This window comes from Brassica napus, chromosome A1, assembly GCF_020379485.1.
Source record: "Brassica napus cultivar Da-Ae chromosome A1, Da-Ae, whole genome shotgun sequence".
Lineage (NCBI taxonomy): Eukaryota > Viridiplantae > Streptophyta > Magnoliopsida > Brassicales > Brassicaceae > Brassica > Brassica napus.
In genome coordinates, this window is record NC_063434.1 from 21328139 (window position 1) to 21352378 (window position 24240).

At 34.7% G+C, this 24240-nt stretch overlaps 5 protein-coding genes across 6 annotated transcripts; 2 read left to right on the forward strand and 3 right to left on the reverse strand.

Annotated features, from left to right (window-relative positions):
- Positions 1-5141: 5141 nt before the first annotated feature.
- On the reverse strand, positions 5142-7896 carry LOC125576485. 2 transcript variants are annotated; one of them, XM_048736674.1, is made up of 10 exons: positions 7686-7896; positions 7388-7591; positions 6986-7259; positions 6822-6912; positions 6596-6720; positions 6434-6515; positions 6246-6363; positions 6001-6164; positions 5605-5772; positions 5142-5531 (listed from the first exon to the last, which is right to left on the reverse strand). In XM_048736674.1, exons 2-8 carry the CDS (start codon positions 7418-7420, stop codon positions 6066-6068), a joined length of 822 nt encoding a protein of 273 aa, XP_048592631.1. In that variant the 5' UTR covers positions 7421-7591; positions 7686-7896; the 3' UTR covers positions 5142-5531; positions 5605-5772; positions 6001-6065. The 2 variants fall into 2 exon arrangements, with proteins under 2 accessions (XP_048592631.1, XP_048592633.1); XM_048736676.1 differs by having other exon boundaries at positions 5605-5921; positions 7686-7874.
- A 5055-nt stretch (positions 7897-12951) lies between these two features.
- LOC125576534 lies at positions 12952-15083 on the reverse strand. Its single transcript, XM_048736812.1, has 2 exons — positions 14346-15083; positions 12952-13119 (listed from the first exon to the last, which is right to left on the reverse strand). The coding sequence occupies exons 1-2, from the start codon at positions 15081-15083 to the stop codon at positions 12952-12954; spliced, it is 906 nt and encodes a 301-aa protein (XP_048592769.1).
- A 1979-nt stretch (positions 15084-17062) lies between these two features.
- LOC106434070 lies at positions 17063-19014 on the reverse strand. Its single transcript, XM_013874904.2, has 4 exons — positions 18557-19014; positions 18374-18488; positions 18193-18307; positions 17063-18097 (listed from the first exon to the last, which is right to left on the reverse strand). Exons 1-4 carry the CDS (start codon positions 18655-18657, stop codon positions 17436-17438), a joined length of 993 nt encoding a protein of 330 aa, XP_013730358.2. The 5' UTR covers positions 18658-19014; the 3' UTR covers positions 17063-17435.
- A 476-nt stretch (positions 19015-19490) lies between these two features.
- LOC106434079 lies at positions 19491-22319 on the forward strand. Its single transcript, XM_013874914.3, has 11 exons — positions 19491-19724; positions 19824-19895; positions 20203-20298; positions 20399-20474; positions 20563-20661; positions 20782-20852; positions 20933-21040; positions 21140-21268; positions 21454-21556; positions 21640-21851; positions 22024-22319. Exons 1-11 carry the CDS (start codon positions 19668-19670, stop codon positions 22090-22092), a joined length of 1092 nt encoding a protein of 363 aa, XP_013730368.2. The 5' UTR covers positions 19491-19667; the 3' UTR covers positions 22093-22319.
- Positions 22320-22908: 589 nt separating this feature from the next.
- On the forward strand, positions 22909-23790 carry LOC106434059 (paired amphipathic helix protein Sin3-like 2). Its single transcript, XM_013874895.2, has one exon. The coding sequence runs from the start codon at positions 22909-22911 to the stop codon at positions 23788-23790; it is 882 nt and encodes a 293-aa protein (XP_013730349.2).
- The last annotated feature ends 450 nt before the right edge of the window (positions 23791-24240 follow it).

Below are 24240 nucleotides of genomic sequence, written 5' to 3' on the forward strand. Positions count from 1 at the left end.
AATAATGTTTTCACGAAATGACATATGTTGTTTGTGTGTTGTGGAGACATGTGATTTTATCATTTTTTTTTTCTTTTGGTCGTCAGACATGTGAGTTTAATAAGGACAAGGTGTAGTATATATATATATATATATATATATATATATATATATATGAATTCTTTTTGAAATAGTAGTTTTAATCATAAGTGCATTACATTATCATACACATTAGCTGCGGCTGATTATATGTTTTAGAGTATATTTTATTTCAGATTTAAAATTACTCTCAATTTAGCTAGAATTTTACCAATCAGATAGAATATTATAATTTGGTAATTACTCTTTTTTTTAACACTAAAGGATGATTGTATTAAACATGAGATTTATAGCGAAAGAAAAACATCTATCTATATATAAAAAGTAAAAAATTTCTTTCTTTTGACATGTAGAAGAGGGGTTTGATACATGTGTCCTCATATTTTTCTTTTTTTTACATTCTAGATCCTTCTTTTTTTAGATTACTACAACTAACTCCATCACATAAAGTCTAATAATTTATTTTATTGATCATTAAAATACAAGTTGAATAAAGAAATACATAAAATAATATAAATATATTATAAATATTTAACTTATTCACAACTAAAAATAAAATAAAATTTTATTATTTTATTATTTTTAACTATTTTATAATATTTTATTTACAAATTATATTTTTATTTTACTATTAAAAATTATAAAATAAGTAAATTAAGAAGAAGAAACTAGAACAGACACATAATCTAAACCTAAAACATCCACAATCACAAAAAAAAAACTGAAAATGCCATAATAACGCTAACTTAATAAAAGTCCAAAGCTGAAAGGAGATCAAAAACAAAAACTAACTTATACCTAACCTTGCCATAGAGTATCTTGGTCAGAACAAACAGAGGTTAGAAAATGGTAGAAAGATAAAATCTGAGACAAAACAATCCCCGAACACAATGGAATGCGATCAAACACTAACGTAAAGAACCAAGAAAGCATGCCAAAGAAAGAATAATCACCAGAAGGCTAAAGTCACCACGAAGTAGAAAGACACATGCCTAAACCAAATAAGCATATACAATGTGTCTCTGCCAACAAAGCACCACAAAGCTCTGAATATAAGGGACCAAAACTCTAAGAGACTAACTTCACACACCTATACCAAGGAAAGGAGGAGAACAAGAGAAACAAACTGAGAGAGGGAGAACGGAAGGTAAGCACCGAGAAACCAGAGCCTAAGCTTAACACCAGAAACAACCGTCTAAGCCAATGGAGCATACACATAGGAAATCACTATCCAAACATGGATTGGCAAACATAGCAAAAGGGAGAGCCACCAGAGATGCGAGCAGTGATGAAAGCTGCAACGAGACGAGAGACAGAAAAGGAAGGGGAGACGGAAAAAAATCAGTAAATCATGGAACCATCCTCAAGCTATGAAAGAGAGCATATATGCCAGATCACCAAAAACCAGATCTTGGAAATCAAGACGAGCAGGGAATATTGACGGCAAACCAATGCCGGGAAGACAACATCAAAGATGACTAAACTTTGTCCCAACCCAAGGGGATGCAGCTCCTAACATAAGCCAAAATATAAAGAAGAAGAGGAGTGCCAATATTGACCAGAACAGCTTACAAAACTTAAGAAACAACTGCATAAATGGAAACTCATAAACCAGATTTACAACAAATATCAGATAATCTCACAGGAGAAGAAGGCGAGAAAGAACAAGAGCACGAAGGTGGGTATTTTTTTGGTGATGGTGAGAAGCACCGTACACCGGAAAGATAAACAAAATACATAGATGGTGACGGCTCATAGTCAAAATATGAGGAGAGGGCACAAAACATCTTAAAATAATAATGTTCCAATATATATAAAAAAAAAGAATACAATTTTGAAATCGAAACTGCTAATCTTAAAATCAACAAATTCATAAAAGAAAATTATTGAAATTCAATATCATCAGAGACTCACTTCACCACTAACACTTAATATTATGCACACAACAACACATTATTGAGAAAAAGAAACACATAATATATTAACCTATCACCTACTATTACATAAAACAATAAAAACACCAAATAATTCTCTTAATAAGTAAAGAAAATCACATAATTAGATTATCCAAAATATCATACTTAACAATAATGAAATAATATTCTGCGTGAAGCGTAGACACGCCTCTAGTAGAACATAAACCAAAGCCAGAAACAACCCAGAGACAGAACCGGCAGAAATAGATTCTCCGAAGACAAGGCCCTAACATAGAGAGACATTTTTGTTATACACATGAACATAAAACATGAAAATTTAGAGATTAAAACCAAAACAAGATTAAAGGGCCACAACAAAAGTGGAAAGTAGAAGAATGCTCCAAGCAGCAAGACACCAAAACTCCATTTTGAAATACAATTTTGAAATTGAAACTGCTAATCTTAAAATAAACAAATTCATAAAAGAAAGTTATTGAAATTCCATATCATCAGAGACTCACTTCACCACTAATACTTAATATTATGCACACAACAACACATTATTGAGAAAAAGAAACACATAATATATATTAACCTATCACCTACTATTACATAAAACAATAAAAACACCAAATAATTCTCTTAATAAGTAAATAAAATCACATAATTAGATTATCCAAAATATCATACTTAACAATAATGAAATAATATTCTGCGTGAAGCGTAGACACGCCTCTAGTAGAACATAAACCAAAGCCAGAAACAACCCAGAGACAGAACCGGCAGAAATAGATTCTCCGAAGACAAGGCCCTAACATAGAGATACATTTTTGTTATACACATGAACATAAAACATGAAAATTTAGAGATTAAAACCAAAACAAGATTAAAGGGCCACAACAAAAGTGGAAAGTAGAAGAATGCTCCAAGCACCAAGACACCAAAACTCCATGCAAATCTTTGTTAAAAGAGAACCAACAAGAGACTTCCCATAGTGAATAAGCATAGCATTTAAAGCACAAAACCTTTGCTTCAAATCTCTGTAATGAATAAGAGTCTCCAACTCATCTTTTAGTTTCCAACTCATCTTATGGAGACGGCGAGGTTGAATCGATTGACAACCATAAAACGTCAAGAGAAGCAGGTGAAACGCGAGGACGCGATCATACCTCTAGAGAAAGGACATGGAGCGAATCTCAACACACCATCCAAAATCAGACGGATTACGGATCGAGACGGAGCGTAGCCAAAGATACCAACACAGAAGAGAAGGAGCATGCAGCTTAGGAGACACAACACCACACCATTGATCTATCAAATCCGGAACCCCTAACCTTGAAACAAACCTAAAACCCGACAGATTTTGAATAGATCTGGATTTTAGCTTTTGACCTCCAAATCGACATGCAAAGCCATCGATTAAACACACCAGAGAAATTAATATAAAGAAAAAACTAAACCCGACTCCGGCTCTGTGGAAGCAGCTAGAGTCGGTGATTGAAGAAACCAGATTTAGAAGACGGAGGATAGAGAGATGGTAGAGGATCTAGAGAGAAAAAAGTAATATTTTTAGATGACTACAAATTCACTGTGCTCAATTTTTTAGTTACTATATTTACTATTCAGAAGAAGAAAAAACACTCTAGTTTTATTCTATACTAGGGTCATATACCCCGCGCAAGCGCGGGGTCGGTTACTTGTGGTATGGTTTATGTAGTTTGGTTCACGGGATGTTGGCTGCTGGGTTTGTTGTAATGCGTTGTGTACTTGGTACTTCAGATGTTGTCATTTTTTGGTTTCGATTCGGTTTTTCGGTATTTCGGTTATAAAATATAATTGTCATTCTAAATCGATATTAACTTTGGTTTAGTTTGGTTTATATACAGTCTGTTTTCGGTTTATTCATTTTTATACCAAAATAAAATAAAATGAAAACGCTTTTACTTTCAGATTAAATAATTAAATCTATAATTAAATTCAATGATCGAAATTTGTTAAAAAAAACAGAGAAAAGTATGGAAGAAAAGTTTTTTCCACTCTTTAATGTTTTGGTGTTCATCAAAGTAATGGTTCTTCAAATGAAACTGTTTGTTTATAAATAAGGAAAAAGTTGGGAAGTTTTTTTCGAGTTATGATCCATCAAATCAATGGTGAAAGAAAGCAAAAATATTAAAAGAAGAAGACTAAGAAATAAGAACCATGACAGTCTTTTAATTGTATTTTAAGTATGTTTTAAATTAGAATTTTGTATTACTAATAAAAATATGATATCACCAGTGTAATGAAAGAATAACTTATATAACAAATAGAATTTTATTTGACGATATAAAATATGGACATATTAACATGTTGCTATTTTTGATCGGTTTTGTTCGGGTTATTCGGTTTAATCGGTTATAAACCAAACCAAACCAAATCCAAATCATACGGTTTTTATAAAATTATATATATTCGATTTATATGGTACATACCAAAACTATACATATTTTCTATTTCAGTTCGGTTTTGTACCGTTCGGTTTTACCGTATTGGACATGCCTACCCACAATGTATTAAACGGTCCTGTTTTTTTTTTAATCCGAATTTATGTTTTAAACTATTAGCTGTATGGAGTGTTCAAAGTATTATGTCTTTTTGAAAAATTCCAAACAGATATGCATCTAAAAAACTGATCAAGCTTACCTTTTGTCTTGATTGCAGTTTGATTTTAAACTCCAATCCGGTCACTTTATTATTTGATTTTTTATTTTATTAATGCACTACATTGAATATATAAATCCGACTGTCCCCAAGGAGTCTGAATTTGGCCATGCTATTCGAGGGCTGGTTTATTGCTGGAAGGAATATAGATATTGGATGTTTATGATAGGAATAAATATATATTTTCATGTAACGTATCTGTAAAGCAACATTAGTCGTAATCTATGTTAGATCCCATGTGTAGACCTTTGTTACCAATTGGGTGTTTTTACTTAATTAGCCTAGATAACTACATACTTCCAATAGATTAGTTTCAAATGTTTTAGTCATGCTCAACCTCCCAACTATTCAATGTTCTCGTTCTAAGCATTATACTCCGGTTGATGACTGGTATTTATAAGAAAAAACTGGCATTAAACTTATTCTAATAAACACATGACTCGCAAATTTGGATTCAACTCAGTAATAATAAAACATAGAGACTCGCTAATTTGGAATCAACTTAAGCCCGTCGAAGATTCATTGATAATAAAACATAGAGAGACATACGTAGATAGGAAGAAGATAAAAGGAAAAAACCCAAAGTTTAGATTGAAAACATAGATAGTAGAAGTTTTTTTTAAAAAGCATATAAAAGACTGGAGACGGGCCGGTAGGTGATCATTCTGCGAGTTACTCACGGCTACGCTTGCGTTTCTTCAGAGTGTCTGCATTCTCAGGAGGGGCCGCTGAAGAACACTTCTCACCGTGCTTGACTTCCAAAACAGACGGACCCGAGGACGAAGCGCTTAATCCTACGTCACCAGAACCGCTTGGAATAATGCCCTCACTGTGTGCCTGAGTTACATGAACGTGCTGTTTTAAAAACGGATACAATTAGTCAATCAACTGACATGTAGAATTAGAATACCTTCAGCTGAGTCGCAATGGTGCTATCTTCATCAGTGATGGTGGAGACTGTGAATGTACGGTAGTTGGGAGTGAAGTTGAAAGGTGTGACACGGATCTGGAACACAAATTCCTTCCCTTCTAGCTCCTCAAGACAGCTGGGCAGATACTCCTCTCCACCGTCTGAAACCTGCATCAAATTGAGAACAACGCTTCAATGGTTGAGGAATATAACATATATAACCTAGCATGATATAAATGTAAATGTTTATGTGAGTAAAGAAGACAACAAAAGTTGCGCTGTCATTGCCATCATCAACAGCAAGCTCAACACGGAACCTTTGTTTGAACGATGGAATTATCAGTCAGTAACTACATGGGTATATTCTAGAAAATGCTAAAAATTAAATAAACTCACCTGACCACACCAGTCACGTCTGAAGATACACATCTGGTACAGTTCAGCGAAGTTCCAAGTCTCTCCTATTTTTTGTGGCAGCCAGTGCATGAAACAAAAGACCACCCATTTTCCGGGATGACACAAACAATACGGGCCTTGCAGAGGAAATCAGCTTCTTGGGTCTGCCAAATCGTAGTACTTTAGGAAATGGAAACTTCTAAACTAACTAAACTATATTGGTGTAGAAAAAGTCAGACAAGAACCTGCTCATTGGAATTGGAGATGAAGCTGTTAAGATCCTTAATCGAGACAAGCTCCTTCTTTTTGATTCCTTCGAGGGTGTCAACGCAGGAATACACTTGAGCTGATGTAGCTCCAACTCTGCATACAATATGCTCGCACAATTAAAACACAGGAAAATCATGTTATTGCATCAGTAGTATCTTGTTACCTGCTGACAAACTCTGCTATTTCAGGGAGGGTAGTGTCGAAGTAGAACCTAGTTCCTTGTGTGGAGTTTAAATACAGGTTACCTGATTATCAAAAATCACTTGTTAGCTAAAATTGCATGAAGGTAAACTCCCAACTGAATAAGAAAGCGCATGGTCCTTACCTCCAAACAGCTTAGGATTGACCGAGGTCAACAGCATCACGGACTGGGATTTGTCTCCATCTCTCAAGCGGCCCCTAAAGGCTGATGCAGCCTCATCCCACAAAGAAACGTTTACGGTCACAGTCCTGTGGTGCAAACAACACGAATATGTTATTGGGGATCATATACTTCCATACAAACATGCTACACAACTTGAGACCACTACAAAAAATTTGAAACAACTCACGGTTCGATAAGTAAGCGGACCACCATTCGGGTAGTAGCTGTGTCGTTTTGGAGATCAGACCCCTGAACGGAACGTATTTCACCAACAACATCTGCAAGAGGAAAACTTTTTATAACATACTACAACGATGGCAATATATATATGCAATGAGAAAGAGACGAAACCTGGAAGCTCAAGATTAGTGTTAGCAAGCACTTGAAGATGATCAATACACCGGACCAGGAACTTGTCGGACCTGATCACAGGAGCGTTAGCCAAGACTTCAACAATACGCGTTGACGGTATGAAGCGGATCACGAACTGATGTTCGGTGATCTTGTACATGTGAGGGATTCGAGCAACTTCAAAACCATCCAATCTCACAATCGAACCGGCTTTCAAACACGACCGGAACTGGCTGGCTCGGTTAGCGGGGATGAAACCATGAATCACCGAGTCCTGTAAGCAGAGATAATAATTTACTCAGTCAACACTTTAAAAGACGAAGAGACGTGTTCATATGTTAAAAACAAATAAGATTAGCAATATTTTAAATTTCTAAAAAATAAGTTTCAGACAATCAACACCTGTTCATCGAGGAGGAGAATAGTTATTCCCATAAACTCCCCATTCTTGTGGATGTTCCGAGAATCCCATAACCGGATGAGGCGAGCAACAATGGTCTGAGCGGATCTACCAAGGCGGAGAGTGTCGAACGTAGAGTAGGGCCCCCGGGCCGGCGAGGTTAGGGATGGCGGTGTTACGGGCGGCGGCGTTAGCAACGGGAGCACCTGACGAAGCCATTTCCGGGAAGAAGTTACGAAACGAAAATGAAGAGAAATAGATGAGATGAGATGAGATGAAAGTCGTAGAGAGTAAAGATACCTCACCGCAGACGATCTTGATATATAGGAACGGAAAGAATACATTACAGGAAGAGGAATCGCGACAACATAAAAGATCGGTTCATAATTGATGGAGTAATAACAAAAGGGAAAGAGGAAGAGCCCTCGATTGAAAGATCTAGAGGAAGACAGCAACCCTAGCGACTCCCGACGAACACACCCAGCACCTCAGGAATTTCCTCAAAGCCCAGCAAGCCCACAGTTCAACCAACGAAGCCCACTCGAGAGAGAAAAAAAAATTAAAGGTGGGGCCCACACAGGTGATGACGTGGTGGCACAGGAGTGCCTCAACTGGCTCATTATAATATAGATTTTGTTAGAATAACTGATGTGACTCTATATTTTTTTTCTCTTTAAATCTACCATCACACCTTTTTAACTTCATACGTTCTTCACATTTTTATTTACTCTAATTTACTCAACTCTTTACCAATCTGTTACCTCTCAATAAAAACATAGGCACTTTAAACCTATAGTCACTAAATTTCTTTATAAAATACCCTTGGATGAAAGAAAAACATGTTGCAATTGACTAAGGGCCCGACTGGTTCAAACGCAGCGGTTGCGGTTGCAGGAGTTTGTGGATGCGGGTGGTTGAGGTTTCTAGCGGTTTTAATAGATTTGTACGACTGGTACTGCGGTTAAAAATTGGTGCGTTTGCGGGTGACTTATGACTGGTTAACTACCAAATACGATAACAGTCAAATAATAAATTAACAATATTTACATTTAATATAATTATAAAAATATCAAAAATTATAAAATTATAATAAATATAAAATTTATATTTAGAAATTAATAATTTTAATTTTTGAAAATTTATTGAAATTATTTTTATTATAAAATTTTTATAATATTAATTAAAATATAATAGATATATTTTAATATTTTCATAATTTTAATTTTAAACTTTTTATTAAATATTTTTACTTTTGTATATATACTGTTTTAAAAAAAAAAAAAAAATTTACCCTTCCGCAACCGTCCGCAACCGCAAACGCTAGTTGGAGCCAGCTTTTGAATTTATGAGATTCGGAGCAGTTTGAAGCGGTTTAGAGCGATTTGAATGATTGTTGCAAACCGCCGACAACCGCTACTAACCGCAAAAGCTGCGTTTGGGGTGGTAGCGGGAAAACCAGTCGCCCCCTAGTAGTTTTAGTTAAATTTGTTTCTTGTATTTTATGTTATTATTATTATTATTTATCTCACCTCTTATATTTTAATTGTTTTTTTGTCATCACTATAAACAGGCTCATGAACATTTTATAAACCAAACTGGTAGCTCTGCGTCCATATGAACGACAAACGACGAACGAACGATTGCATAAAATAAATGTGATTGATATGAAAAATTAAATTAAATTTTTATTTTATATTGTTTAACAATTATTTTCATATATTTTAATAATTCATTGATCAAATTTTTGGATTAAAGTTTAATTGTATACATTTTGTTGTGTGGATGGCTTTGACATAATGCATTTGTGTGGATTGGCGTGTGTGGATGGATGTGTGGATTGTGTGTTTATGGCAATAATTGGATGCATGTAACATAGATGGTGTTTTCTGGATTGGGTTACTGTTTTTCATATGAATCGAGTTTCTTCGCCAATCTAGTGATTCATGAGGGTTTTTTCAATTTTGTTTAGTGATTTTCAATCTTGGATGTTTTAGTTCTCGCCATGATTCTCAGCTTCCATGATTTCTTGCTTGTCCAACCACAACAAGATCATGCCCAAACTCAATCACTGCCTCCTATGTCATCTTTTCCAGGTACATCATGGATGAGTGAAACATGAATGGAAGAGACTTGGATGAATTATGACTTGTGGATTATGTTTATGATTTTTTTTGGAAGGGCGTAGTGAGGAGGATGCTTCGTAGATGGAATTTGATTCTCTTTAATCTAGTAATTACTTAAAGTCATTCAGTCTCGTTTTGAGATTTTCAATCTTGGATGTTTATTTTTTTTGCCATGATTCTCAGCTTCCATAGCCCAAACTCAATCGTTTTCTCCTCCATCGTCTCTTCTTTACAATCTCTTGCCTTATTTTTTTTTTGTCAATTTTTGTAATGAAATATCTACCAACTCTTGTTAAACAAGAAGCTACACTTCTTGTTCATCCACTGTCTTTACAGGTTAACACACATCCCTTTTAACTCTTTCTTCAATCTAGTATGCCTTCACTTCATCCATCATTGGGAATATGGTGCATCCCAGTGGTAGAGCCATCGTATTGGGAAGTGGGTCAATTGACCGAGGTGAATGTTTTGTAAAAAGAAAATTTACTCGTATAATTTTTAAAAAATTAGGTAAATCTTGTATATCTTAGGTAAATGACTCTTATGATATATCATAGTTTTTAAATTGACACTCCTAAAAGTTTTTTCTACCTCTGCCATTGGTTCATCCTACCTCTCCGCCTCCACCATCACCATTCCCTCAACCTCCTCTTCCTTTCATTCTACATCTTCATCACTTCCACTGATTCCAAAACCCTCCTCTTCCTCCACATACTAATTTTCTTTCTACAATCTTGCGATATTGTCAGCAGAATAGAAGATGTGAGTAATTTTGAGAACATGAAACCAAAAGTTATTAAACTAGAGAGATTAGAGGAGAGGAATATATGGTAGAGATTATGGGGCAAGCCTCGCTAGAGACTGTGACCAATATGAATATTAATTTTGATTATGGTTATAGAAAATGTTTTCATTGGTTTCAAGAATAAGAAAGAGACTGAAGGAAAATTTAGTTAGAAATGAATTATTTTTGGATTTAGTTAGGATTAAATTGATATTTTTGCATAGTCAACTTTTGAAAAACTGGTGATGATGTGTAAACTTGTTGCACATGGTGCATAACTAAATTCTTAAAAATTTTTTTTATGTTTTTTAAGTTTTTGTTTTCAAAATGAATTTGTTAAAAAAATTCTTTGATTTTATGTCAAATTACCGTTCTTACTTGTTTCTTTTTCTCTAAGTTTAACTTGATATTAAAAAAAAAAGTTTTGTAAAGTTTACTTATTTAGCTTCACTTAAATGAAATATGAAAATATTGTAAGTACAAAAATGTTAATTTATTTTCATTTATTTTTGAAATTTATGAATATTTAATGTGCAATTCTTTCAAATACTCATTTTTAAGTTTTTGTCACAAAAATATCCCTAAAAATTACCAATAGTTAAAGGAGTTGTGGGGAATGAATGTTTTATCAATAGATATGGTTTAAATATTAAGAAGATGAAAAAAAAAAAAAGATATTCATGAATAATATAATTTTTTTTACCGTGAAAAATGTGATTTTCACGATAAAATCAACCCCAAACTATGAGATAAATATAAATAATTTAGTACAGTAAAATAACTCCCAAAACTTTACTTCAAAATGAAAAATCATGTATTTTATTCAACAAAATACAAAAAAAAAATCAGTAAAATCATGATTAATAACTTTATAACAAAATATAATAAAAAAAACACTTTTCCAATTTTAATCGTGTGAAGTGCTCATACTTCATTAAAGGATAAAAGACTCTTATACTCTTGTTATATTTATATATATATAAATAAAAATTAAAAATAAATAAAAATAATTTAAAAAAGAAAAAATATTTTATTGATTTTTTCGAATTATACTATTTTGGAATTCGAACCCTAAACCCTAAAACTTAACTCTAAACCCTAAACCATTAACTCGAAATCCTAAATCCAAACCCTATATTTTTTCAAAATTCGAATCCTAAACCCCAAAACCTCATCTCTAAAACCTAAACCCTAAACCATCAACTCTAAACCCTTAACCCTTAAACTCAACTCTAAACTCTAAACCATTAACTCTAAACCCTAAACACTAAACCTAAACCCTATATTTTTTTATCTAAATTCAAACCCTAAACCTTTAAACCTCATCTCTAAACCCTAAATCCTAAACCATCAACTCTAAACCCTAAACCCTAGAACATCAACTCTAAACCCTAAACCTTATCCCACCTCTCAATCTAAACCCTAAAATCCTAAACTCTATGGTTTTAGGTTTAAGGTTTGAACTTCGAAAAATATAGGATTTAGGGTTTAAAGTTGAGGGTTTAGGGTTTAGAGTTGAAGGTTTGGGGCTTAGAGTTGATGTTTTATGGTTTAGAGTTGAATGTTTAGGGTTTAGAGTTTAAAGTTGATTTTTTAGGGTTGATGTTTTAAGGTTTGAGGTTTAGAGTTGATGGTTTAAGGTTTAGAGTTAATGTTTTAGGATTTAGGATTGATGTTTCAAGGTTTAGGGTTTAGAGTTGATGGTTTAGGGTTTATAGTTGAGGTTTTAAGTTTAGATTAGTTAACCCTAGGTTTTTTTTGTCAAAGTTAATCCTAGGATTACAAATGTTTTCTACCTTTCATTAAAAGTGAAGATAAAAGTGGTTAGTATAAACTTGAAAAATTGTATTATGACTGTGGTATTTTTGACGATTTCCCTAAAGAAATTTGTTTAGTTGGTTTCATCTGAACTATGTTCCATAATTTAATTATGTAATTAAATTTTAAAAGTAGAAAAACTAGTTATATTAAAAACATGAGTAAGTTATCTCGTTAAACTTCATCGCTAATTTCTCAAAATTAATCTTTAATTTTGTTTAGTATCGTTCAATACGATCCAAACTTAAAAGCTTGATGACATTTAAAGAGAAAATAGTTTATTGATTTAAGTGAACCATTATATCTAAGACAGCTCTTACCAGTGGTGAATTACATATTTGTGAGATGTTTTGTTGCTTTCACACAACCAGAAATTGCCTATAATATGAAATATTTCACTTTTAGGGATTTGGATACTATATCATGATGGAAAAAAACATGTGAAAGTGTTGGATATTAGTTTTTGAAAAAATCTGACGTTTTAGTTTAATACATATATTTAGTTTATTTATATGATTATAAAAGGATATAATATGTATGAACCAAATAATGTTGTATGAAAATTTTTGAAATCATATGAGACCTAGTTTTCTTTTGACATCAAACGGCTCAAGCTTGAGGTGGTCTGGAGAACCAGACCAGAATAGAACAACCAATGTAATACATGTCCCTATGAAAGGATCTCGCTATCTTCGCTAATGAAATAGACGATACATTTTCAGATTGAGGAATAAAAACAATAGAGAATTATGGGAATCTGCTCTTCAGAATCTGCAGCTCGTCCAATTCAGTTGAGAAGTTGGGTCATGCTCATGGGTCTTGAATCATTGAGATTAGATCCTTACAATCCATGCAAAAAAGTTGACACGTCGATAGCTGAAGCATGCACTCCATCGCCCACGAGAGGGCCTCGAGCTCCGAGTGAAGTGGTGAGATTCTTCGTCGCTGGTTTCGTGCTCCTAATAGTTGAGTTGTTCCTCCTGAGGTCTTCCATGTCCATCCATAACCACTGTAGTGTGCATCGTGTGTCCATGATCCATCTATCATACATCTCTTAGAATTTGTTAATCGCTCAAGGTTTTGTGAAACTACATGTTCCTCTTGTTTGCTGTTTGCTTGGAACCAAGATATTTCATTCTACTCTATATTATATGTATAGAATAACACATGTTTATATAAACCTTTGATCCACTTATTTTTCAGTTTTTATTTTTCTTTGTTTTTATTTTATTTCTCCCCTTTATTTTCATTTGATTTATAATATATCTATATTTCATAATTTCTTACTTTTGTTTATAAAATTTATTCTATTGTTCCCATATCTTACTATTTGAAATTTATAAAGAATCACGTATTTCTTAAAAATAGATAATTAACTTTCATTATTCAGGATTTTTTTACCAACTTTCATGAAGCTAGTAAAATTTATTTGATTTTAGACAAAAAAATATTTGTGTTTGTTTGAGTATTTTTTTTTTGTGTATTATATTTTTTATGGTCTTTCGGTACTATTTTGACAATACAAATATGATTACTTGTTACATTGACTAATGTGATATAGTTATTTCTTTTATTTTTGTTCCCCTTTTGGTTATCAACCAAATTAACGGAAAAAAACATTTCACGCAAAATTGGTTTTGGAATAAGTGGAATGCTAATTCTTTCTATTAAATCCATCGATAATTATTCTTTTCATCAATATATTTCCTTTTACTAGTTATAGTAAATTTATTGATGTTTTCGCAATAGTCTCTTACTCAGTAACAAAAGATTAAATGTGTTTTCTTTATATACACTAGAGATTTTTTCCGCGCTTCGCGCGGATTGTGTCTTATAAATTTATTTTATTTATAATATTATTTATCGGTTTTTTTCTTTTATATTAACTTCTTGTTTTTCCAATGTTAGCTTTTCTTAATTTAAATTTATATGTTTATAATTTTTCATTTTTTTGTCGTAGATGGAGAATTATATTTTTTATTGATGGTTTTTTGTATGTGACAGTGACATAAACTTTTTGAAATTTTAAAATAATGTTATATATAGTACGATTAACACATTAAAGAAGAGAAACATATTTTTTTTTTTTGACGTCAAAAGGTCATTCTATTACTCAAACTTGAGGTGGTCTGGGTAGCCAAACCGGAATAGAACAACCATAAAAAGTAACTCCCTATGGAAGGATCTTGCAGTCTTAGCTAAAAAATCTGAAATCTGATTGCGCGCCCGTGGAACATGAATGATGTTGAAGTCCGGAAAGCATATCTGTAATGTCTCTATTCTCTCCAATTCTGTCGCAAAACTTGGCCAATCTTGAGGGTCCTTTAACATTGCAATCAGCTCCTTGCAGTCTGTCCCAAAGTTCTGGCATGTTGAATGTTGAAGCATATTTTCCATCGCCCACCGCAGTGCTTCTACTTCCGAATGCAAAGCTGATTCACGTCGAGTGAAATTCTTTGTTCCCATAAGTTGAATATTCCCAACACTATCCATCCATACCCAGCCGCATCCGCTAAAGTGAGCAGAAGATGTCCAAGATCCATCTAGCAAGCATATATTACCCAAACGTATGACTTGGGCTATCCCAGGGATATTAGCTTGAACCACTGGTTGTAACACTGGTTGCACCGCTTCATTAGCATCAAACCATGCATGACATTCACTCTCTGCGTGTCGAACTAGCTCCAATGGATCTCTATCTATTCCTCTGAATAGTTTGGCATTTCTAGCCTTCCAAATGTACCATAATATCCAGGGATAAGGATCCCTGTCTCTTTCTGGCTCGATGATGCTATTCTTCCTCCAAAACAGATAATCCATATTTGTGTAGACACTTGATACCGGAAATATATCAGGGCTTGTTGGAGTCGATGATAATGACCAGACTTGAAGAGCTGGCGGACATTCAAAAAATGCATGGGTCACAGTTTCCTCTAATTCTCCGCATCTTGGACAGTAATTGTCACACCGCATATTGCGTCTTGTCAAGTTCCTCGTTACTGCCACATGACCAGTCAACAATTGCCATATAAGATGGCATATCTTCTTTGGCGCCTGTACCTTCCAAGCAAAGGCTTGGAGCTTTGTGATGCTCGGCTCTATAACTAGAAGATAAACATATTTAGACACATTTTACACATGTTTTATATGCATAATTTTAAACATTATATATGTATATATTATAAGTTTGAAACATGTAAATGTTTTCTAAAGCTAAATACTTGTTCTGAGTTTACATAACTTATCAAAAGTTTTATTTCTTTTTAAATTCAAATCACATAAAAATATTAAAAAGTCAGTATAGATGGGTTTTTTGGGCTTTTAAATCAACACTGAAAAATTACATGAATCAGATAACAACAATTTTATAAACAACTGGATAAAATTTGACCGAACCAAAGATTTTCACACAATATGTTCTTTCTTCTTCAAATTGCGAAGAGCCTATAGACACAAGAAAAAAATCATATTTTTTGTTTTCATTTATATAACATTTTTTCTCCTTTACAAACGAAGTTTATTACACTGCTATAAGCAATGGAGACTCTATTCATATAAGATTCACATCTATGCATTTTGACAAAGAAGAATTGTAGCTATCTTTAGTTTCAGAATGGACCAACTTCAGTCATATACACTATATTTTCTCTATGATTCAAAACTTACAATTTTAATATATGTGCAGATTTCCATGTGAAAAGGCATGGACGCCATCTATCATTCAACCTATTACTTTTTCCAAAGTAAACACTATAATCCTCGTTTGGTTAGCTCCACAAACTAATCTCTTTGGATCAGTTTACCAAAAAGTATGGATACTAATGTCAGAAAAGAATATAAACACTATCAACAATAAATATTGACACCAGACTATTTGGTTCAAGGAACATATTCCACGTAATGCGTTTATATCATGGCTGGCTTTGTGGAGAAGACTGCCAACCAAGGATCGCTTGAGGCATTGGGGTTAAATGTCTCCGAAACGTGCGTACTTTGTTATCTGGAAATAGAGACTCACCATCGTCTCTTCTTTGAGTGCTCTTTCTCTCGCTTGATATGGGAGCCTTTTGCTGCTGAAGTTTGGATTTCTCCTCCGGCTGATCTACACTCTATTGCAGCCTAGATCAATCAACCTCGCGTCAACGCAGATGCACATGCTACTCCAGTCATCAAGCTCTACTTTCAGTCAGCCATCTACCTGTTGTGGAAAGAGCGTAATGCTCGTGTGTTCACAGCTGTCTCCTCACCTTCATCAGTCATCCTTGCCTCTCTCGACCGTATGATGCGTGACCGACCGTCTCCTCTCTTACCCGGCAAGTTCTTCTTTCTCCTCTTCTCTACTTCTTTTTATCTTTCTTGTATAAGACCTCTTTAAGGTTTTTTTTTACCTTGAGTTGTTGTTGGTTGTTTTTGTTTAAAAACAACAGTGTAACCTTTCAGAAAATGATAATCTTAATATCTTACAAAAAAAAACAACAAATATTGACTTATTTATGTGAATATATATTTTATTTTAAATCATTATAGTGGACGAAGAAACCACCATAATTTGTACAACAAATTTTCTTAGATTCACCTCATCATACTTACTATTTTACCATTTTAATTACATAATTTTACATGAGTTTCTTCACCCTTCTTGGTTATTTTCTTTTTATTTATAACTATAATATAAAGTTATAAACTATATATATTATAAATTAATAATTTATTTACCTTTGAAGTCTAACGATTAAAAATAGAACATAATTCAATATAGATATATGATTCTATTAATAAATTAGCAGTTGCAAATTTGAAATTTCTAGAAATATCAAAAGTTGTATGTTAGTTAATTATCTTCTAAATGACATTTATTTCTAATTCTTTTTGGGTGGGAATATTTTGGCTGAGGTGGATAGTCTGAAAAGTCTTAAATTTAGTCTCTTTTATATAGTAGGATTTTTTTGGATGCAAATTGTGTTTGCTTAGTAACTTTTTGCCAAAGCTTGTAATTTACACATGATAAAACCAAATGACCCCGTTCAAAAACTTATTTCTAGAATTATGGTTTTTACTTTGTTCTCTTTGTATTGGGTATCTACATTGTTTACTCTTAATGGAAGTAGTTGGAGTTGTATAATCCATTGTAAAACCTTTCTTGGTCTGGCCCCAAGTGTATCACTCTGAAGAATGACTTTGAATTTGTGATATGTGTTGAAAGAGATTTGTACTAACAAAAGCCAAACTGGTGAAGAAATTTTCTTATCCGTATTGCCTATATTGATGTTAACAGAGTAGACTTGATAATCGATCTAGAGAGTCGATAAGATTTGAGCAAAATCCCTAGAGGAAGTCTCCACAAAATGTTTTGTGCTTTTTAACTCTCGAATCTGAATGCTGTCCTTGGTAATTTGAAAACGAATCATGTTTCTTCTTCACCTCAGGGAATAAACACAACTCTTCTTGGTTTCTTCCTCGGTACGACCGACTAGCCCCGGCATCTATTCTTGTGGAGGGTGGATCTGAAGATACACCAAGCCTCAAAGACAAATCACAGAACCTCTCTGTTCTTTCTTCCGGTGCCTTAATACTAATAGGCATCCCAATGGTTATAGGGACTCTTGAAGACATGTCCACTTGCTGAGTCTGATTATTACCTCCGTAATACAAAGGATACACCGAACCCAAGTTGATTGGCGATGGTGATGGAGCTGGAGTATCAGTGATAGTCCCTAGTTTTCTAGCCAATGGCTTTTGATGCATTTGCATGGATTCATGTAGAAACGGTGGTCCTCGGTTGTTGCTGTCATCAAGAACATCCACTGGGATTGCAGGTTGGGCGGTAGGGCTTGGCTTGTTGGACTTTTGAGCTTGATGATGGTATTGAGGCTCATTAGTGGATGCAGAAACAGGTTGTTGGAATTTTGGACAGAGGTAAGTCCGTACGTTACTATGTCGTTGGCTTCTAGAAGCTTTTACAGCAATGCACCCAAGGTTAAGGGCAGCTGACCACACCCAAAAAAGCACCAAAAGTAAACACAGAATGCAGACTTTTTGAAACAGTTAAAAGAGGCAAAAAGAAGAAAGCAGCAAAGGTTACCTTCAACACAAGGAGGCAAAAGAGGGCCAGTTTCAGTGCTTTCGTCTCTTCTAATAATGGTGTCAATGGCATCATTGACTCTATTCCATATAGTATCAGCATCTGTATACTCTTCCTAATGTTAAACCCCCAAAGTCAGCAAGATTCTGATAGACAAAAGAAGTAAGGTAAGAAGAAGAACCTCGGAGTTGGCTTTAGAGTACATGATTTCTTCGGCTTTCAAGACAACAACAGGCAACTTCTCCTGCCACTCTTTGTTCTTCTTCGTAGCCGCACTGTGTGCTTCCATGGCAAGTCTGAAACCCTTAAAGATTTAGAAACCCTAAGAAGAGTGTTAACTGAGAGAGTAGGGGGGAAAGTAAACCTGAAGATCTGGCGGATGATGGAACCTCGAATGGGTTGGTGACGATCGCTATGCCAAGCTCGTTTCACACACTCGTAAGGTCTTGGACCAGGCCTAGGCATCTTCTTCTCTCTTTGGTTGGTGTTTTTGGGAGCTTAGAATCAGTTAAACGATCAAAGGATGAAGAATAGGGAGAAGCTGAAACAGATCTGAAGCTGGTTGAAAACTTATAAAGGGCATTTCCATGTTGGTGGGAATCACAGTTGTTACTGCGTCTCCATCTTCACCGTCACCGAGCTGCCCCTTTATGATTTTGGGACCAGTTCCTATAAAACCCGGACCAGTTTTATGATTTGCCAGATAAAGTAGCTGTTGTTCTTTTACTGTCCTTTTCAATTAAGACGCAAGTGCTGGATTAGAAAATCGCTTAAAAGGACACCGAATTTAATTAAACCGTACGATATTTTTTTTCAAACCCAAGAAAGAAGATCAAATTTCACTTTTACACTTTACGTTTTGAACCGTTATACGGGTTTAAACATTTTCTACCCAATAACCATTAGAATAGGTGAAACATTTGTTAGAAAAGAAATTGCCGCAGGACTTTTTCATTTATTTTCATAAAAATAACACTTAAAAATTAAACGACCAATTTTTTTTATTAGATGGTACATGCTTTAGAATTAAATAATTTAAACTTAAGAGTAAAAGTTAATGGTGCTGCTTCAAAAAAATTTTTTTAAAGTTTATTTTAGTCTTTTTTTTTTGGAGATAGTTTTAACCGAAACCAAACAGAAACTAAAATTTGGTTATAGTATTGACATATTCTTAGAAAATTAAAATTACAGAAGCCCAAAAAATGAAAAGTGAATTCATGTTCGATCCGAATAAATTCGCACAATTAATATTTTAGTACAGTATATGATTAGATTTAAAAAGTTATATATCACATGAACCGAACTGAATACCGGATTGGACCGATATTTGGACTGTATAGAATACGACACCGTATAGAGGCAAAGGTGTGTACCACATTCGATCCTGTAATCATCTTCCGTCTCCGTCTCCGTCTCCTTCCATTAAAACATCTCCGCCAGAGAGAGAAACTCCGATCTCTCTTTCTTCATAAAAGATGCAATATTTCTACATATTGATCGTATCTCTACTCCTCACCACCCTTAGTTTCAAGGTTCTTTTCTCTTACTCTCCCGAATCTTGTTCTTCTTTTGTTTCCCACAGAATTACGGATCTCTGACTTTTTTTATTTTTCATAAAATTGGATTGATAGGGTGAAGCCAGTGGCTCTGTTTTCTTCATTGATGGATCCAACAACCAATACCTTCGTCCACCATCAGAGCAGGTAATCATTCCCCATTGCCTCTTTACGACTTTTTGTTCGTCCCATACACGTGGAATCTAGCGTTTTGGATATTGAAAGCATACGACTTTCCTCTTCCTGGTTACTTCCACATTATTCTTTGTTAGAAGATCTGTTGATGAGATCTCTATTGTTTGCTCTAAAGTGGAACCAAGTTGATGTTTTTTCCGTCTTATTTTGTTTTTTTGTTGCTCTTGCCAGACTTATTCCATATTTATCTACCAACGTTTGGGCTAGAATCAAGTGGTAGTTAACCACCACATTTTTCTTTTGATATGAAATCCGACAGGCGCTTCCCATGTCCCTCTCTGAAGTATCTGCATCATTGTCTGCCTTGTTGGGTTTTGCACCTCCGTCTACTTTAACAGCTGATGGCTCATCCAAGGTTTTTTTATTTTTTTTACTACTCTACTAATTTTTCTAAGTTTATATTCTTGCTTAAAGTCCTGTTACTTGATCATCCTTTTTTTTTGTTGTTGTTGCAGCTGAACAAGATTCTAAAACCTAATCCATTTGAGAGGCCTCGTGCTGCTTTTATACTAGAAATCGCTGGAGCTGATGGTATGCAAATAATACATTGGAAAGCTTAAGCCAAATTCTTTTAATTCTAAAAAAAACATTCAAGTGTTTGTTTTTTTGTTACTTGCAGATGCGCTTGTGGAAACCTTACCTAGTCATTCTTTCTTGGGAAATGCTGTGAGAGGCAGTATCAGTTCTGATTCTTACAAAGCTGATATTGAACTTCCAGGTGCCGTGATTGCTTGAGTAGCTGAACTATCTGATAAGCATGACTAGTTTCTAGTTTTCTTCATTTGGGGTTTAAGTCTTTCTTTGAGAAAATGACGTTAAACTTTTCTAAATTGTGCAGAAAGTGAAGTAGATGTTGTGTCTGTCAATGAACCCTTATCTGATGCGACTGACAAAGACATGAACGAGTTTGTGAGTATACAAGTGCAAACAATATTACTTGTCTTTTTTCATTTTAATGTGACCACTATGTGGGCTAATATTATCCATAGGCATCTTGGTTGGGTGGATCATATGTTGCTGGATCTGCTGAACCATTGAATGGATTGCTGAGTATCCCTCTGGCTGATGCGGCTAACGTTGAGTTCCATTTGGAAAAGGTGATATTTCCATGAAATGCTGCTATATATGAATTGCTTGTAGATATTTTGATTTCTGTTTGAAGAAGGCTTTTGACTTTTGTTACCTACCATTGGCAGGAAGCAGAGAGGAAATTCGCTTTGAACCTTTTGGAACTATATAAGAATATCAGACGAGCAGTCAACCTTCATGGGGATTTATCTCATGATCTTGCTGAATTAACAGTTGGACGCTTTGGCGGTATCGATGTAAGGGCTTTTATTTGTCATTTCTTCTGTGTGTGTGTGTTTTTTTTACTTTCCAGAGTCTTAGTTTTGAAGAATGAATTGGAGAGCTTGTAGACATTAAAGCTGTCTACATATTGTTCAATCATCTTGTTATTCAGCTTAACCCCACTGCGGCTATTATTTGATATTCTCTCTGGAAATTACAGGCTTTAGCACAGGAGTATGGGCAAGGTATGGCTACAAAAGGGATGGATGTATTGCTTGCCACACTATCAAAGCTATTCCATCTGTTGGAGTCATCTCATAAAGGTGAAATGTCTCTTTGATTTGATAATCCTCTTGAAAGTTTTTCTGTTCTGTTTGTAAGTTGAAAAATGTTTGGGATGTTGCAGGCCAAATTGTTGGAGTGATCGTCCTTGATGAGAGAGTAAACCAAGAATCAGCTAATCTGCTGACCGTTGGGTCTTCTTCTCGTTCATCCGCAAGGTCGATGGCTGAGGTAGAGGCAGTTCCAAGTGGAGCCATTATCGCTCAAGTTATTCTTGTTAGGCTGACACTTGCATGGTTAACTGGAATAATCCTTCTCATTGCAACTATCCTTGGGGTAAGTTCACATGATTCCTTCCTTATCTGCCAATGTAGAGTTGATTACTACTGAAGTGTCCTGCTTTCTAAAGAATCATCAGACAGTTTGTAAAAAAAAAAAGATTTGTAGCTGAATATTGAAATTATAAGTCGTTGGAGTTGACAGCCGTGCTTCTCATGGTTTGTTGCAGGTGTACTTCCTTATGTACATGCCTTTGACGAAGGACACGCTCCTATATTCAAACGTGAAGCTCGATTAATACAAAGATTCTCAGCCGTGTTTCTCAACTGGCTACATTTGAAAACAGTAGTCTTATTTGAATGTTTTAAGAGAAGGATGATACCTTGTTGTGGCCAAGACCAGTGGGATGTGTTTTTACGTGTATATTGACCTAAGGTTACATTCTCGATTTGTTATTTATTTTCTTATTTCGTATACGTGGGTCTCAATCCTGATAATAATAATAATAAAAAACACTTTTGGACATTTTCATGTAATCTTCTGTTTCTTGTAAGAGCTTTTTGATCATGGAATATGAATAGATTATTGCAACTTAAGTACTTTTTAACTCATTCATCAGTAACTGGAAAAAAGCTCCACCAATTTATTTTGATATGGCCAAAAGGTTGAGAGTTATTCAAAGATGTTGCATATAATTTATATCTTATTATTATAAAATTTGATATTTCAAATTTAATATGATTTTAATACGTATCAAAATCTACCGGGGATTTTTTTTTCAGGAATAAATCTTATTAGGAATTTTGTTCAGTTTATTACCAATTGCGATTCCGGTTCAGTTTGTAATTTACCTTAAATTTTTATCATTAAAAGACAGAACAAAATCCCACCTGAATTAGGATAAAAAGCCGCCTGTTTAATTATTAAAAAAAGTAATAATAATAAAGATACACGCTTAGAGAAAAGGAAAGATCAGGAACATTGCCTTTTTTTTTGCTTTGGCTATATAATTAGGGTAGAAGGTTAGAGTCTCGAGCTTTTCTACTTAAGAAACAAATCAGAGAGGAAACACAAAAACGAAAAAGAGTGAGAAAGAGAGAGGTTGAAGTGCATTATGACGTCCGTCGATGAGAATTTAAGGTTCACGCCTGAGTCACTCATGAGCTACAGTAAGATGATGAGTGACAAACTGGGTCACTCAGGGACGAAATCGTTACTTTCCTTGATTGATGCCTTCAAAAACGAGAGAATCACACCTAGCGTGTTTAGCAAGTCTGTTGTTCTTTTGTTCCACAAACATAAAAATACCGAAGGTGAGATCCGAGGTTGCAATGTCAGTGATGAGGTTAGGGCTAAAGTAGATGAGAAACCGAAGAGGAGCGGAGCCCGTATTAGGATTAGGGTTAAAATAGACCAGAACCCTAAAGAAGATGTTTCCGAGGGAAAGAAGAGAAGAATCATTCACTCGGAACCGACTACTGAGAGGTCTCTGAAGAAAGCAAGAACGTCAAGGCGGTTATTAGAACGCGTGACACCTAGCTATAAGCTTATCCCTGAGGAAGAACAGTGTCCTGTCTCAGACAACCATGTACTGAACAACAAGTACTCTGTGATGCAATTTAATGGCTCTTCGAAACCTAAGAAACTGAGCAAATACGAAGAAGCAATTGAGAGTTGCGAAGAGGACATGTTTGAGACTGATATGTTGATAGAATCTCTTAAAAGTGCTGTGGAGAAAGCTGAGAAAGTTTTAAAGGAGGAGATGAGCGTGGAAGATCTCGGTGTAAAGTTCTACAGATGCATCGAGATGGTATACCGTGGAGATGTGTCTGAGATTGTGAGAGAAGACCACAAGAAGGCTTTACCCGCCATCTTAGAGCGGTTGAAGCAGAAGCTGGATGCGCTCACAGTTGCTAAGGAAAGCTGGAAGCCTCGGTGGAAGCAAGTCTTTGAGGAAAACACTTCAAAGCAAAGAAAAGCCACACGGAGAAACTGAAGAATGTACGAGTTTTGGTTGATTTGTTTCGGTTGTTATAATGTTGCATTCAATATATGAAACTATATATGTAGAAAGTTTAGTGAATTTATTAATAGGCACAAGTCAGCATCACATTCACACATCTCTCTGATCAGACTAAATGTATATGAGTTTTTAATGCAATTGAATTTTGTAGATTTTGGGCGGTTCATAAGACTCGTCTTAGGTTTGGCTTTGTAGGCAATATATTTGGTCACAGTCACGGATTCCTCTACAGAAGATGGATATATACAACCTGTGTTTGTTCACACATCACACATTGTTAAATTCAATCCTTAGTGTTATAGAAACTTCAAACTGTTAAAAGTGAAAACGGAAGTGTTCTGATTCATTTTACTAACAGTGCTGTCAAAGTGAAACCAGACTTGAGCGCAAGTGCAATTCCCTGCTTTGAACAACATCAGCCAA

Bases quoted from the DNA above. Each gene is read 5' to 3' on its own strand.
- LOC125576485 (XM_048736674.1), bottom strand. From the start codon at position 7,420: ATGGGAATAACTATTCTCCTCCTCGATGAACAG. The intron at 7,260-7,387 runs GTGTTGATTGTC...CTCTGCTTACAG, and splicing joins TTCTCCTCCTCGATGAACAG to GACTCGGTGATTCATGGTTT. The intron at 6,165-6,245 runs GTTCTTGTCTGA...ACGATTTGGCAG, and splicing joins TCTCCAATTCCAATGAGCAG to ACCCAAGAAGCTGATTTCCT.
- LOC125576534 (XM_048736812.1), bottom strand. From the start codon at position 15,083: ATGCGGTGTGACAATTACTGTCCAAGATGCGGAGAATTAGAGGAAACT. The intron at 13,120-14,345 runs GTTCCACGGGCG...TGCACACTACAG, and splicing joins CGGACTTCAACATCATTCAT to TGGTTATGGATGGACATGGA.
- LOC106434070 (XM_013874904.2), bottom strand. From the start codon at position 18,657: ATGCCTAGGCCTGGTCCAAGACCTTACGAGTGTGTGAAACGAGCTTGG. The intron at 18,489-18,556 runs GTTTACTTTCCC...TAAGGGTTTCAG, and splicing joins ATCATCCGCCAGATCTTCAG to ACTTGCCATGGAAGCACACA. The intron at 18,308-18,373 runs GTTCTTCTTCTT...GTTTAACATTAG, and splicing joins ACTCTAAAGCCAACTCCGAG to GAAGAGTATACAGATGCTGA.
- LOC106434079 (XM_013874914.3), top strand. From the start codon at position 19,668: ATGCAATATTTCTACATATTGATCGTATCTCTACTCCTCACCACCCTT. The intron at 19,896-20,202 runs GTAATCATTCCC...GAAATCCGACAG, and splicing joins TTCGTCCACCATCAGAGCAG to GCGCTTCCCATGTCCCTCTC. The intron at 20,853-20,932 runs GTGAGTATACAA...TATTATCCATAG, and splicing joins ACAAAGACATGAACGAGTTT to GCATCTTGGTTGGGTGGATC.
- LOC106434059 (XM_013874895.2), top strand. From the start codon at position 22,909: ATGACGTCCGTCGATGAGAATTTAAGGTTCACGCCTGAGTCACTCATG.